The sequence below is a fragment of the Diadema antillarum genome, unplaced genomic scaffold (genome assembly GCF_040938485.1).
Source record: "Diadema antillarum isolate AM-2024a unplaced genomic scaffold, OU_Dant_1.0 scf00000180, whole genome shotgun sequence".
NCBI lineage: Eukaryota > Metazoa > Echinodermata > Echinoidea > Diadematoida > Diadematidae > Diadema > Diadema antillarum.
Window position 1 is genome coordinate 4,703,371 of NW_027271069.1, and position 14,664 is coordinate 4,718,034.

The 14,664-nt window shown below is 36.9% G+C and overlaps 1 protein-coding gene across 4 annotated transcripts in view; it reads right to left on the reverse strand.

Moving 5' to 3' along the window:
- LOC139723108 (cAMP-dependent protein kinase catalytic subunit 1) overlaps positions 1-14,664 on the reverse strand; it is a 186,154-nt gene that overhangs the window by 57,780 nt on the left and 113,710 nt on the right. Inside the window, exons 1-2 of one of the 4 annotated variants that reach the window (XM_071634376.1) lie at positions 9,799-9,932; positions 2,980-2,997 (exon numbers count right to left, since the gene is read on the reverse strand). The exons of 2 other annotated variants lie outside the window; for them this stretch is intronic. In XM_071634376.1, coding sequence (XP_071490477.1) covers positions 2,980-2,997; positions 9,799-9,847 — 67 coding nt within the window. In that variant the 5' untranslated portion in view covers positions 9,848-9,932. Of the gene's footprint in view, positions 1-2,979; positions 2,998-9,798; positions 9,939-14,664 lie in introns of those variants that run through there. One more of the 4 variants, XM_071634377.1, reaches the window with a different exon arrangement.

Below are 14,664 nucleotides of genomic sequence, written 5' to 3' on the forward strand. Positions count from 1 at the left end.
GGAGGTTCACTTGTCTTTGGAGATGGAGATGGGATAGAGGAGTACAATGTATGAATGCAATGACAAGCAAATGGATTGAACAGGATTCACTTGCAGTCTGAATTGCAGGTGCATGTGTACATTATAATCACAGGGCTCTGCATACATTGGTTGTTGTTTTTTGTCACTTCTTATACCTGCCAATTTAGGTTAATTACAAATCTTCACAATATATCGATTCAGGCTCACAATTTCCAGTAAACAATTACAGGGTCACAATACACATAAAAGCTATTGATTTTTCAGCATTGTTTTATATGTTTCACATCATTTTTAAACCTGCATTAATGCACACTTCACGTAAGAAGTTTTTATGTTTTAAATTACTTGTAAAAGCAGATTGTCTATGGCCAATGGGCAGGTACTATAGTATACTTTATGAATGTAGAGCCCTGATCACAGTAATGACCGAATGGCCAAAATTATATCTATATCCACAGTGGAAATATTTGACGAGGTTATGCAAATTGTTTCATGAATGAAAACAGCTCCAGACCAAGGCATAAAAGAGCATACTGCAAGGTATTCGAAGAGCTGTGTGCTACGACAAATTCAGAATGAGTGCACAAATGTAGATTACGCTATGATTTGCTTTGGATAAAAGTGGAAAATACGCTCTTGTGGTTGACAGATATTTACCCTGTGGCACAATTTGGTAGTTGATGTCTGAATTTTGTTTTGTTTTGTTTTGTTTGCTATCTATAAAGAGTTTCGCATGTGTGTTTCCCTCCGAGATCTATTATGGGTAAAAGCACAATAGAATCATTTATTGCAATCTTAATACATGCAACTGTTTATATTGTGAACAGCTTTATCAGCATTTTCATGCAGTCATTTCATAGATTTCCTCATATCACACAGATGATAATCAGTATATATTTCTAAATAAAATTAGAATTGTTTGCTGTCTGTAGCTTAGACAGATGAGCATACAAAAGATAATGTACACAGACACTGAGTGTACCTGGGCAGTCTACTAGCTCAAAACAATTTCTGTGAGTGTCTCTTTATATTGCCACAAATCAATTTTAAAGATAAATACTCCCACAATTCCAAATGTAATGTGAAACCTGACATCTTCAGATCTTCAACATTTATTTTACAATACTCTCCAGCTATCAAAATATCACCAAGTGGCCAGCAAGTGCTTTGTATAAAATGCAAGTGCCATCTAAATATAAACTAGTTTTCACTGCTTAAATGTCATTGCCAGCACTTGAAAACTGAGCAAAGCAAAGGTCAGCCCTTTTGGGTATTAAGAACAAATGTTCAAAATACATAAAAAGAGAACAAACATCAAGTATTTATCCCCAAACAAATGGAATTTATCATAGACATACTCCTGTAAACAGACGTGGAACCTCATGATATTCACAATAATTATCAAATTTTCCCATGGGGTGTACTTCTAAAGAGCTGAATACCAATTGTAAAGTGCCAACCAATTGTAAAGTGCCTACATGTAAGTCATGTACTACAATTGTACAATCTGTATATCATATACAATCCTTAATGTTTCTTTCAGCACTTTAGCATTTCTTTGGAAGGGACAGGGTGTTGGAGTGACTTGCAGAGGATGAAATGTGATAAGTTTGTAAAAATCAAAGGCAGATAACTCTTCCAGACATTACACACTCAAATGAAAGTAGAAAACGAAGCAATAGATCAGGAAATATTGAGCAAAATCGGATGAATACCATGCAAGTTAACCATCTGACTGTTGGTAAGACAGTCTGAATAGTGAATAACAGGCACCTCTATAGAATCTTCTTGGTCATGGTAACACGAGAACACTTGTGTAACTGAATTTGCTTGTTTTGTGCATGAAATATCAGTTGTTTTATTTTTTACCATAAGACAAATGTTCTCGACAACTATGCTCAAAACATGTTACGGATACTTATTGAATATTTCATTTTGTCTAGGAAAATGGGACATTCATACAGATACAATGAGAGAGTTTCATGTAGATAGCAATACTGAGAATTTTTTTGCAACTCATGTGATCAAAATTCTTCACTGGAGGTTTGAACAATGTTACATTACACTGTTGCAATGTCTTTGATATCCCCATTCTACAAAGATATATCTCATTGGTCACTCGTCGGAAGCAAAGTTGGTTGTTTCTGGCCACCCACCGAAGTTTATTGGATCGCAGTACATCTGATGATTCCGTCTTGTGTTGGTCGACTATCAGGTCAGTGTCAGTAAAGTTGCGTGTGCTCCTAATCGGACGATCTTGTCTCATCGGATCATGCCCAACATGTCCCACACTATTACCTGATACATGTAGTTGAACAACACAAGTCGGATTCATCCGACTGTGATCCACCGGAAGCAAAAAACTTTGCTTGCGACTAGTGACCGATGACAAAAAATCTCTTTGGAATGGGGGTATAAGGCAACTTTTGTTCAACTTTTGCCAGACACATCTATTGCTGCAATTTAAAATACTATTTCAACAACTTTCTCTTTGAGATAAATTTCCCTTGACCAATGTCATGACATGACTTTATTTGATGGCAGGTTAGTACATTGAGTACACTTGGAACGATATACTATGCTGCATTAGAAATGAATTTTTCAAATGCTTGCATGTGTTTGTAATTGTGAGGTAGGACAATGCTTGATTAGTTCTATCCCAAGAGGCCTGCAGGCTCATGAACTAGGCGCAAGAAAGCATAACATGGTCAAAAAAGATGAATGCATTTATATTGTTCAGTGCAATTGGTTCAATTCTATTTTTTCCAAGCATTATCTTTTGTTTATTGTGCATCTGTCCACAGATGCATGCATCCCGTGTTAGTCTTTTGCCTTCAGAGGCTATTAAGATTATTCGTTCATAACATAGAAAAGGTAAGCACTTCACTGCCATTCACTATGAAACTTCGGCTACATACAATTTACTAGAAACAGTTTGAAGATGTCAACCAAACCTACATTGTATTCTTGTAGCACCTGTGTTCACCATGAAAGAGGCGTGGAAAGAGGAAAATGAGTGAAAACAATGTGTACCATGTTAAAATATATTCCAAACACATGTATACTAGTGAAAGAAGTTTTTTTTTTCTCTCTAAATCTGATACAGTGCAGCATGAAACTATATGTACCAAAGTGTACAATTTATGTACCACAAAACAAATGCAGTTGATACTCGCTACTCTAAATTTTATTCCAAGACTTAAACAATTTTTGTCTGTTTAAAGTGTGGGATAATACAACTGCTAAAAGATTGCACAATGCTCAACCATGTAACCTTTTGATAAACACTCAGCAGACTCGTACATGTCACACACGATTTCTCTCCTGCAAGAATTGACAATTTGCATCAAAGTCAAATGTTTCCTCGGAAGACCTAGCTGTACATAGATTATGAATAGCAAGCTGAAATTGGGGCTTCACAGATTTTCAATGTTTCACTAAGCATACATTAATATGTCTTGTTTTGAACACTATAAAGAAAAAAAACCCTAGCTAAGGCTCATAGAAATACATACATGTACATGTATGTGACACAAACTCAAATGGTTACAGCTGTATGTACCACTGCCTTTCCAACCGTGTACAAAGGGGATACAACATTCTGTGATCAAAGAAAATATGGAAATTTTATATACACATTGTATCACATAAAGATGAAGTAGCTATTATGACTGTGGGTCCATGTTCTAGTACCGGGTATGTTTATTTTGTTTGGGATTTTTTGTTTGTTTTCAATTAACTTTGCACCTTGTCACATCACGCATCAATATTTAACATACGCTTACACCCAGCATACAAGAATTCAGTCTTCTGCATACATCTTCACTGGTTGTTAGTGGAGAAAGACATACTGTGCATGCAACCATACTTTTTCTCTCCAAAGTAATCATGTATTCTACATGAATGTGCTGAAGGTATAGTCTAAAACAATTACTCGTACACTTATACACAATAGAAATTATGAAGAATGTCTGATTGTATTCCAGGTACAAGTGTAAGCAGAGGACAAATCAGTTAAGAATTTTAGTACTGATATTGTATGAAAATATATTAAACTTCACTTCATTCCTCTACCAAAAGAAATGTAAGTTACTGACAATACTGATGTACCACCATACATTTGTATGGAAATATGCATTGCTGTTTTCCTTTTTCTACTGGCTTCACACACTGGACACCAAATATACATGCTACTAGCATGTACAATGTACACCATTAAACACAGTGATGCATGTGTGAAATTCCATACAGTTCTTGCATGACATGATAGCGCTGGATAACTAATGTGTTTATTTGGAGCTGTATAATTTTTTTTTCAAATGTTTACAGTTGTAAACAACAGAAGTTACAGGCTTGAATGTCAAAAGCCAGACTGCACAGTGTGTTGTACACGAGAAACACTGGTGATGAGGGGACAGCAAGGCTTCAAGCGGACCTAGAATCTGTGACAAACTTGTACATTGTACAATGTACACAGTATACAATCCACGAGTGTTTGCATACTAGCTATCATTATATACTAGCTATTCAACATGGATAAGGATGCAATAATACAAACAAAAATGCTTTGAGTATGAGACTACGCCGATGAGTCAAAATAATAAAAAATGTCTTTTTCATTTAATAATGAAAACAATAATCCACGGGCCCTAATTCCTACCTACAACATGTTGTACAAACATCTTCTAAACCATTTTATATCACTACTGCCAAGGAAAGTTTCATAAAGTAATCAGACGAAGTTTGCATGATGGGCAGGGGTTACAATTTGATGATCATGTATGGTTGTAGTTCATGATTTGGAGTGGGGGAAAATATCGTCTCTTAATTATAAAGCACAATGAACATGCAACATAAATCTACAATGATCTACAGTATGTACAGAATATAGAATTTCCTATATTCCTCGGATATGCAACTATCTAGCAGAGTGAATATACCAGTGCATTATATCCCTAACATTTCTAGCTGACAACTTGGTAGAATGGGGAGGCAAGATGGCCCGATTGAATTGATCTCCATTTGCTGTCCATCATGGTACAAACAAAAACCATGGCTAGCGCAGGCCTGCTAAAATGGAACTGCTCATCAGCGCAGACATGTATGTGCACTGACACATACGTTCATCAATAATGTTCACCTCCAACTGATATTCTCTGGCTGCATGCATGCTGTGTATAAAGCTGGACACAACTCATTACCAGGGATTAAATGATATATATCCGAGTCCAACAACTTCCCATTGCATGGTCTCCCCAAGCTACTGGGACTTTTATAATTCATATCACTGCCTTACAATTAAGTAACACTTGACATACTTAACCAGTAAGTTTGCACATTTTCAAGGAGAGACCCGTTCACCCTGTTAATACCTTGCCATGCAACCCCCTCCCCCCAATAAGAAGTTGAATAATTTACACAGCCTGAACCCCGTCTTGTACATATACCAAACCCCTTTATTATGAAATCCATACAAACTTTAATTGGGGTTATGGCCACTGTATCCTGAATTACCCTGAGAATTACATTGTACCCTGACAGCACATTAAGTAAATATAATTTACCAATAACATCATATGAACTTAAAGTAGAATTGTGCATACACACTGTACCATCGTATCACAAACATTTAAAATGGTGGTGGCCACTGTCATGTCAGTATCAGCTACCATGGCAATAAGTGGGTTCCATCAATTTAAATACTCATCGTCATGACAATGCCGTCCCTAAGTAAAATTCTAGTACTGCATGAAGTTTATGCACAAACTGTCAGTAAAATGGTATGTATTTAACATTCCAGTCCATGTATTTCTTAACACAAAATGTAACAACACACTGAGATATACAAATTCTAAACTGTTTAAATGCAAAGACATGAAAGGCAAAGATAGACAAAATAATGACTTTATTGATACATTTTATATTTCAATGACCTCAAATAAATAGATTGTGAAATACAACAGCTCTACACTATCACTTACCTTCCTATCTTATTTGATAAGAACATCATCACTGCATTAGATTTTGATGAAATTGTGTTGGTCTAAATCATTACTTGATTTCCAATAGGCAGGCTAGGTCATTACATGTCAACTTCACCAGCATGCAATTGGCTAACTGCCTTTACAAATATACTGCTGCTGTGTTATTTCCTGAAGAATCTACATTGGCATGACGCTAGGCAGAGTATATGATGTCATTTTCGCACAACTTACAAGATTAAGAGGATAATACACCCGTTCAACCTTCAAATTAATAATTTTCAGAGAAAAAATCCTCTATGTTCTGCAGTTTCATAATAAATGTAAAGAAGGAGTAAACCACACACACTTTCATTTTGTTTTGAACATGCAGAAGTTGTATCTGTTTCTTTTTTCCTTTCTTTTCTTGAAGAGCATTAAAATGTATTCATTTTAGTGTATCATATCTTGTTTGGGGGGGTTTGTCTTTGCCTGCCAGGTCACAAGAAAGGAGTTGCCACACAGATTACAATTGATTTATAATTTAGACTCTATGTAGAGTCTAGATGTTTTACACTGGTACATCGATCCCATGCATACAGTACTATACTCCTTTATTTACATGCACTTAACCCAGGCAAGGCCACAAATTGTGCCAATACAGAATGTCAAAACACTGAAGACAGGGTGCAGCTCACAAATGAACAGTAAGTTATGATGCATTAAACTCATGTGTCCAACTTGAATAATTTAGATCATTACAATGACTCTGGTGGCATTGACATTTTATAGTGGTTGAGCCATCCAGAAGAGTGCTAGGTTCTAAAACCTAGCGAGGCCTTAGAAAAATCTGCCTGTCCTCCCAAGTTTTTTGATAATTTTTTGACATTTACAGCTCTCCTCCGTATCAGAGGGAATTCCGTGAAGCCAGATGTAGCGTCCGCGGAACATATCCCTAATGACAAGATACAGACCGATATTTCGGTCAAGCAAGTCCTAGACTCTAGAGTCTATTCCTAGTTACCTCCACCAAGGCGGTTATGTTTTTGCCAGTGTTTGGTTGTTTGTTTGCCTGTTTGCAAAATATCTCAACTAGATGGGAACGGATTTGAATGAAACTTGATACATGGAAAGTTGATAATGACACATGTAACAGATGATTAAATTTTTGTTGTGATCCAGGGATATTTATTATAAATTTTTGAAGGACTTTTTGCCTTTTTGCAAATAGGGTAAATGAACTTCAGAATTCAAGCTGCGCCTATTTGAGGTTTGCATCATGTGCACTAAGGCCTGTGCTCTGCTTAGGGCACTGCACAGCAGGAAGTAAACACAAGGCTTATCAATATCTTCTTTATCATTGGGGAATTGAGTGATTTTCAGCATGCATGCATGGGTAGACATGAGCTGCTTGGCAGAGGTCTGCACTCTCCAAGTGCTTTTCTAGTTGTAGATCTGCCCTAATAGTTCACGCATGATTCTTGGTCACACATCTAACCAACACACACTGCACTGGGTTGTAGCCTCTGAAGGGTCTATTAAATGCAAAGCAACTACCCTATGGTAGTCTAGATCTAGTAGAGATCTAGAGGCAGTAGGGTAAGGTTACCAGTATTCGGTCATGTATCAGAATTTGGTCACTTATCTCTAATCATAAGCCAACAAACTCTATTGTCACAACACACGCAAATCACATCATTTCAAATATAGGTACTATCGTTCACAAGAGGAAAGTCCTTAGTCACCTCCAAAAATCCATCCCAAATCCCAAATGTCGCCATCAAAAATGCAGAATTGGCGCAACTTTTCCAAAGCATGCGCAAATTAAGTCCAGTGTTTAAGACTCAGGGTCGCCGAAAAAGCACTAAAAATCAAGAAATACACTGTTTTCTTGCAAGATTTTTTGCTTAAATGTAAATTATGCAAGCTCAGTGTGTGATGGTATCCGCAAAAATGCAAAAGAAAAGCAAAATCTCCTTATGTGCTGATGCAGTGACTTAATGTACAGGGGTTGAATGCAAGTGCCGAATAGCCAGAATCAATTCACCAACGGGTGCCGCAACGTCTTCGGATGCAACTTTGCGCCAACAAGGTAGGGTGCAGCACATTTTTCAGCAGCCTTGAATGCGCATTGACATTGAACACGCATATTGCCTGACCGAATTCTGATCGCGATGACAGGATTCTGGTGAATCATCAAGGTGATATACTTTTGGATTTTCTGAAATTCTATAAATGTATTTCACAAAAATCAAAATTTATACAAAAGAAGTTTGATATATTTTACATAGATAATCTACATTATTGTACCTTGTAATATTGTATGTAACTTATTTTAGTTTAAAAAAAAATATTGCAGAAAAGCTTAGATGACCAAATTCTGGTAGTTTTACCCTAAAGCCATCTACTAATGTTAGTAATGTTACACAACATCTAGCCTAGGCCTAGATCTATTGCTTTTTATATATGCCACAGCCCATTAACTGTGTTGCCAAGTTGTATCATCATGATCTAGACTCGAAAGTTGTCGAGGGATTCAACCTGATTACTTTGGGTCCTACTTCAAAGGTCCTGATTATCGTCGATTACCATTAGGTCGCCACTACCTAAAGTCTCCAGACATTCACATCCCATGTAACGCACGCGCGATCGGAGATCAGCTGGGGCAACGGATTTTCATCGCACTTCAAAAAACATTCCTAATTCACCTTTTTCCTCCATAAAGATACAAATTATACATGTAATTGTAATCCAAATGTATTTTACCACATGTAACAGGTAAAAAAAAAAAAAACATTTTTAATGCGAGAATGTTTCTGATTTCTAATGGATCTCAGGTGGCAGATTAACAAAGTTTTTCAAATGCGATTATGCACAAATACCACAATGCATCCTACATTGAAGTGTGTCTATCAATGCGCCAATAATAAGTGGCGCGCTATGGATGGCGAACTAAATAGAGTGCCTATCGTTAGTTCGCCAACCCGGCAGTGCATAGGAAATACACGCAAGTGGCGACTCAGCGGTAGATTTCTAATTGACGTTGTTAGTCTAACGTTAGAACTAACGGTTAGGCTTAGAACTATTTGAGTATTTAAGCAGATGGAGACCTCTCACTCAATGTCTCTGTCTTACATTTTGCTGTTAAGAGTGTTAGTGTTAAATGCATTGATCTACACGATACCGAGTGAGTATGACGGGTAACACAAGTTCTATCTAGTTTCTAGACAAACATAGTCTTGTTAGTCTATTTACAATTTACATGTTAGTGAGCTAGCGCGTACTACAACTTGTTCTAACCAGTTAGAGTTCTATCTAACACACACAGTAACTATTAACATTAGACTTAGCGGTTAGCAGTGGTGAGCAAATTTCCAAAACAACACACACGAGATAACATTTAGAACCGACAATATTTACATCATGAATCAATGGCTCAAGCCTAAATCAACTACAGAACCCCTTCTTCTTCTTCTTCCTAAAACTTTACTGTGCAGAACCTCCTAAGAGTATACTCGCACCTTAAAAGTCTATGTTTTCGTATATTAAACTACCACTAACGTTCCCTTAATAGTAGGCCTACCAGGGACTCCTTTGTGGCTTCACTATTGAGCAGTCTACCTGGCCCGAGACACAAAAATACGTGTGCAGCTGTGTGTAAAACATTGCTATTCACGGTATGGGCTGATCACTACTCGCCAGCGTACAGCGCTCCACATGCATTGACAGTGTGTCGTTCGGAGCTAGACTGCCTATGATGCAGACGTTTTTCGTTCTATTTGCACATACAGAGCACAAATCTCCGTCAAAAGCTTACCGTAACTCTCAGGTTTGTCCCCTTGTTTTGATGCTGGGTTATTCCCCATTTCTGCTACAAGCTACTCTACACAATTCTTGATAAAACATTCACGAGCTAGGGTTAACACTCGGAATTTCCACGGAATCGACTCAGGCCCCTTTGCCCCTGTGATATCATTCAGATCCGGTTCACGACGAGAGCGATATCTGATTCTGACGTGCTGGACTATCGCTCGACGCATCTACGTATACAGTCTACGAGTTGATATATCGCAGCGGCTTGTTATTTCACGCAAATATCGAACAAACAACTATCGATACGTAGAGTTTCCTAGGATCGCAGGCAGTACACTCCTCTCTTTCTGAAATCCAGCATGTGTGAGTGAGGTCGATATTCATAGTAATTATGATATCCAAGTCAGAGACAACTTTTGACAGAATGAAGTTAATAAATTCATCTGAAAGTCGCAGAAAAATTAACATTGCGCATTTGTTTCAACAAATTTGGTATGTAATGTCATCGCCGGAAACAGAATAAATAGGTCTTGAGATGCATTTAGAACTTGCCATTGTGTCGGAGTACCACTCAAAACTATGATCATATGAGAAAATATATAAATTTTATATTATGTCCCGAACTCAAATGCTGATTATCATGAACGAAATTAAGACACTGTCACCTAAGCAACACATTCACGAGTGAAAAAATAAAATCCTCACAGGAATAAAGATAAAGTAGGAAACATCGAAGGGACTCCCCCCCCCCTCTCTCTCTCAATACTTTCTCAATACTTGTATAATCACATATAGAGACAATTGACAAAAAGAAATAATAATTCAGTTAAATGTCTTTAGAATCAACACCATAACATCATAGTGCACCATAACCATTTCCAAGAGTAACTTTGCTCAAGACAAGTGAGCGCAACTTATAGGTTACACTGCGCTATACCCGCCCGACAATATACCTACTAAGCAATAATGGAAGGACCCTCGAGTCAAATTTGCCACTGAAAATAATAGATTAATAGATATGACAATATCAATCAAACATCACTTTCATCGTCAATTACTTTTTCGACGTCATAATACCGGTAATCATTGTTGCTCTGGTATCTCACTGTTCTTTGATTCATTGAGTCATGTTGAATTATGAAAATAAAATGGTTCTCCAAGAATATGAGGCATATAAAAGCATGAGGAAGTTGAAAGCCCGACAAAATATTATTATTATCTTTTAGAACTTATTCTTTAAACATATCCCTAAGTATGACTCGGAAATAAGAGTTGTGTTTCATCTACTGTCAGACACACATAGGCCCTACACAAAAGAAGAAGGGGTAAAGGTCCCTCCCTGCTCATTAAAAATCCTTTCGCCTGAATTGTGTGCCTACGCCTTCCAGCAGTCGACCTGATGAACTCGTCCAACATAGATGGCGCTATGCAGTTTTCGGTTTCAGATTATATGGATGAACGCAAGGGAAGATACTAACAGTATCGCGCAACCAGGGAAGTTTTGTTTTGTTTTGCATTGTTTTGTCTTGTATGACAATGTCGTGGTTGTGGTTGAGTACTTTCATCTGCGAAACTACTTGATACACGTGTATATCACAACCATACATATGTAGGGTAAAGTAAAATGCACAGTTATTTCTAAAGCAATCAGAAAAAATATTTTGCCTGGCACAGACGTAAGTATTGAGTGTTACCAAAAACATTTCCCACTTTTGATTCTTAGCATAGTTAAAAAAAAAAAAACGATTTTGTATCAGATAACACTGACATTGATATGAGCAATAGATGAATAGTGAAAAATTTTGTTGAAGGTGATTTAAAAATGAAAGCATAAATCAGTTTCATTAAATCTAAGATTTATTTTTTTTAAGTTAGGTTTCAGATTTTGCTCTATTTTCAACCCTCTGTACAAAACTTTGATTTTGCACAGGGATCAGTTGGTGTGTATGGGAGTGTGTGGTTAATACCCAGACAATAGTCCTGGACAATGACCAGGGTTTGAATGCTCTATTACATATTTATGAGAAATTACACTATCACAGCTAGTCTTTATTCATCCTGAAATGTAGTGTATATGTAAGCACATGAAAACATAATTTATGCTTACTTTTTTTTTTCATGTGCACGCATTTATATACCTTTACCATGAATTCAGACTAGCAGTGCCCAGGGCAATCCATCATGTATTACTTATAAAAGCATTCATGTGCCTTGGAGCAAGAGACCAGAAGCCTAGTCAGCAGAGCTCTGAAAAGGTGGTATTCGTGGTATTCATGTCTATTGTTCAGGGTCATTGTAAGCAGGGAGGTTGTAAGCACACACTCACCGTTGTAAGCACACACTCACATACACATCATTGGTTCCTGCGTAAAGTTAAATTTTGTACAGAGGGTTAAAATTTGACCCAAATCTGGAACTTAACTTTAAAACTAATCATGGATTTAACGAAACTGATTCATGCTCTCATATTCAAATTACCTCCAACTAAATTGTACACTACTCAGCTAGTACTCATATTAATGACAGTGTTATCTATTGTATATTTTTCGGACTATTAAGGATCAAAAGTGGGAAATGTTTTTTGTAACACCTAGTATGATTGCTCATATCTATGCCGATCAACAATTTTTAATGTGATGTACTCACCAAACACATTAATGCGCCCTAAACCTGCATATTATGAGTACAATAAATCATGGGCTTGCTTTGATGTTCAGATATATCCTGAAACGGACATACTGTAGGTACCCGTTAGTCTTTTCAATCTATATACACTATGGTAATTGCGGCAAATGATTATTATAGCCAGTGTTAGCTGCCACTTGGGGGAATATGATATGCCTATATCATCACCGCTGCACATGCGTTGACTGTTGAGTCTTGAAATACTGCACATACTCATAGTAATAATGTATTCCATTTTCCATCCTCTACCGGCTGCCTACCTAGTATAATCCTCATAAAGCTTATGCACGCTTTATACATAAATGCGAAAGATCATCGTCATGTTTTAAGATTCGTGTTGAGGCGAGCTGACAAATGACATTTCAAAGATGCATTGTCAGTATAATAATAATAATAATGGTAAACAGCTCCGTAAGACAGGTTGTGTGAAGCACAAACAAAATCCACAGGTTAGAATGCATAGAGGGGACTGATTTGTCTCAACGGACTTTCCATGTCGTCAATGAACAGAATTCCATGTGTCTGTTCCTGTCAGGTATAGGCTGGCACACTATTTCATATTATTCTCAAATATTTGATAGATTACAAGCTTTGAAATGTTAAAATTTGAATAATATGTATTCAAATCCCCCGGAATTAGAAACAAACTTATTTAGCTCCACTTTGCCTACTCAACGCAATTAATTAATAGTATATACATGGAATCGAGTTACCAAGATGGTTGTTGCTATGTCGGGCGAACCTCGTACAAGATTTCTGGTTGGTCAGGAACTATACGTCAATTGAAAAGGGAATGAATGGTCGTTGAATAACACTGATGAAAATGATGAAACCGTTTTTTATATATAGTTTCATAATATTCTCATATTACATTGGTTGCCTATAAACTCTGCTAATTGTATATAAGCTATTCATGGTACAGCACCGGTGTACATACAGGAACTTGTAGAGTTAAAAACATCATTTCAAACATTCTATCATCTTCGAAGTTCACAGGATCAAACATTATTGAAATATCCATCGGGGAAATCAAAAGTTACTCTTGGTGACAGGGCATTTTTGTACGCTGCACCAAAATTATGGAATAATCTCCCTTTGTTTGAAAGACAAGCAGCTACAATTAATGAGTTTAATGTCAGGTTAAAAAGTCATCTCTTGAAGTAATGTGATTTTTTGTTTGAATTTCTTGTATGCATGTCATTTTGTAATGCGCAGTAGAGTATATTATCATAGTAGCTGCGCAATATAAATGTCCTTAATATTATTATTATTATTATTATTATATTTTGTCAGGGTATATAGACTGTTTCCTGACACCAAGAAATCACATTGATGACAGTGCTCCGCAAACTGTAGGCATACACACAACATGCAATACCACGCACGAAACTGACTCCACGAAGAGAATTGTGTCTAGTTTTATGAAAATCTGAATTGTACTGGTCGTTACAAGGTCACAGGGGGGGGGGGGTATTGTCGATGATTTGAATAATGTCATATAAAATCTGTACATTGGGCAATGTAGTCTTATTGTGATGTTCATTGAGGTTTGATTGAAATTCAGTTTCAGCGACAGGTAAATTCAATAAACTCATCACGAGCAATTGCTGTATCTTTACCAAAGCCAGTCTCAAAATGAATACAATATTGTAGTACAGTACAGTTGCAACCGCTGCGCAGGAAACCACGCATTTATGATCATCAATATCATTATTATTATCATGCAGTGAAATTGGGAGAAGCGAGCGGGAACTTAAATGGTCCCACATCTCCAGTCATTTGAGCTAGCAAACATTCATGAGTCGGAATGCTCTATGAATCCGGACCTAATCAGATTATTTTCACAGACTGATCTAATTTCGAACAAGCCATGGGCGAGACCAGCACACTGTAAATCCCTTATAGCTGCGGAATATCTGAGAGTGGAGTAAATAGGAAAACGCCATTGAACTGACATATTATTCATAACAAAAATTTACCGCACTACTTAGTCTTTGCCTCCGGAGAAAAAACAAACAAACAAAGAAATAAAATAAAAAAACCTGGGATGGCCGTTTTAGTTGTCATATGAATGTATCATGGGATTCACTCCAATACCGGAGTGTTTGACTCTTAGGAGATCGTTGCTTTAAAATGGCATTGATTTTTACATAAAATAATGTGGTATTTACTAAATAACATTCGA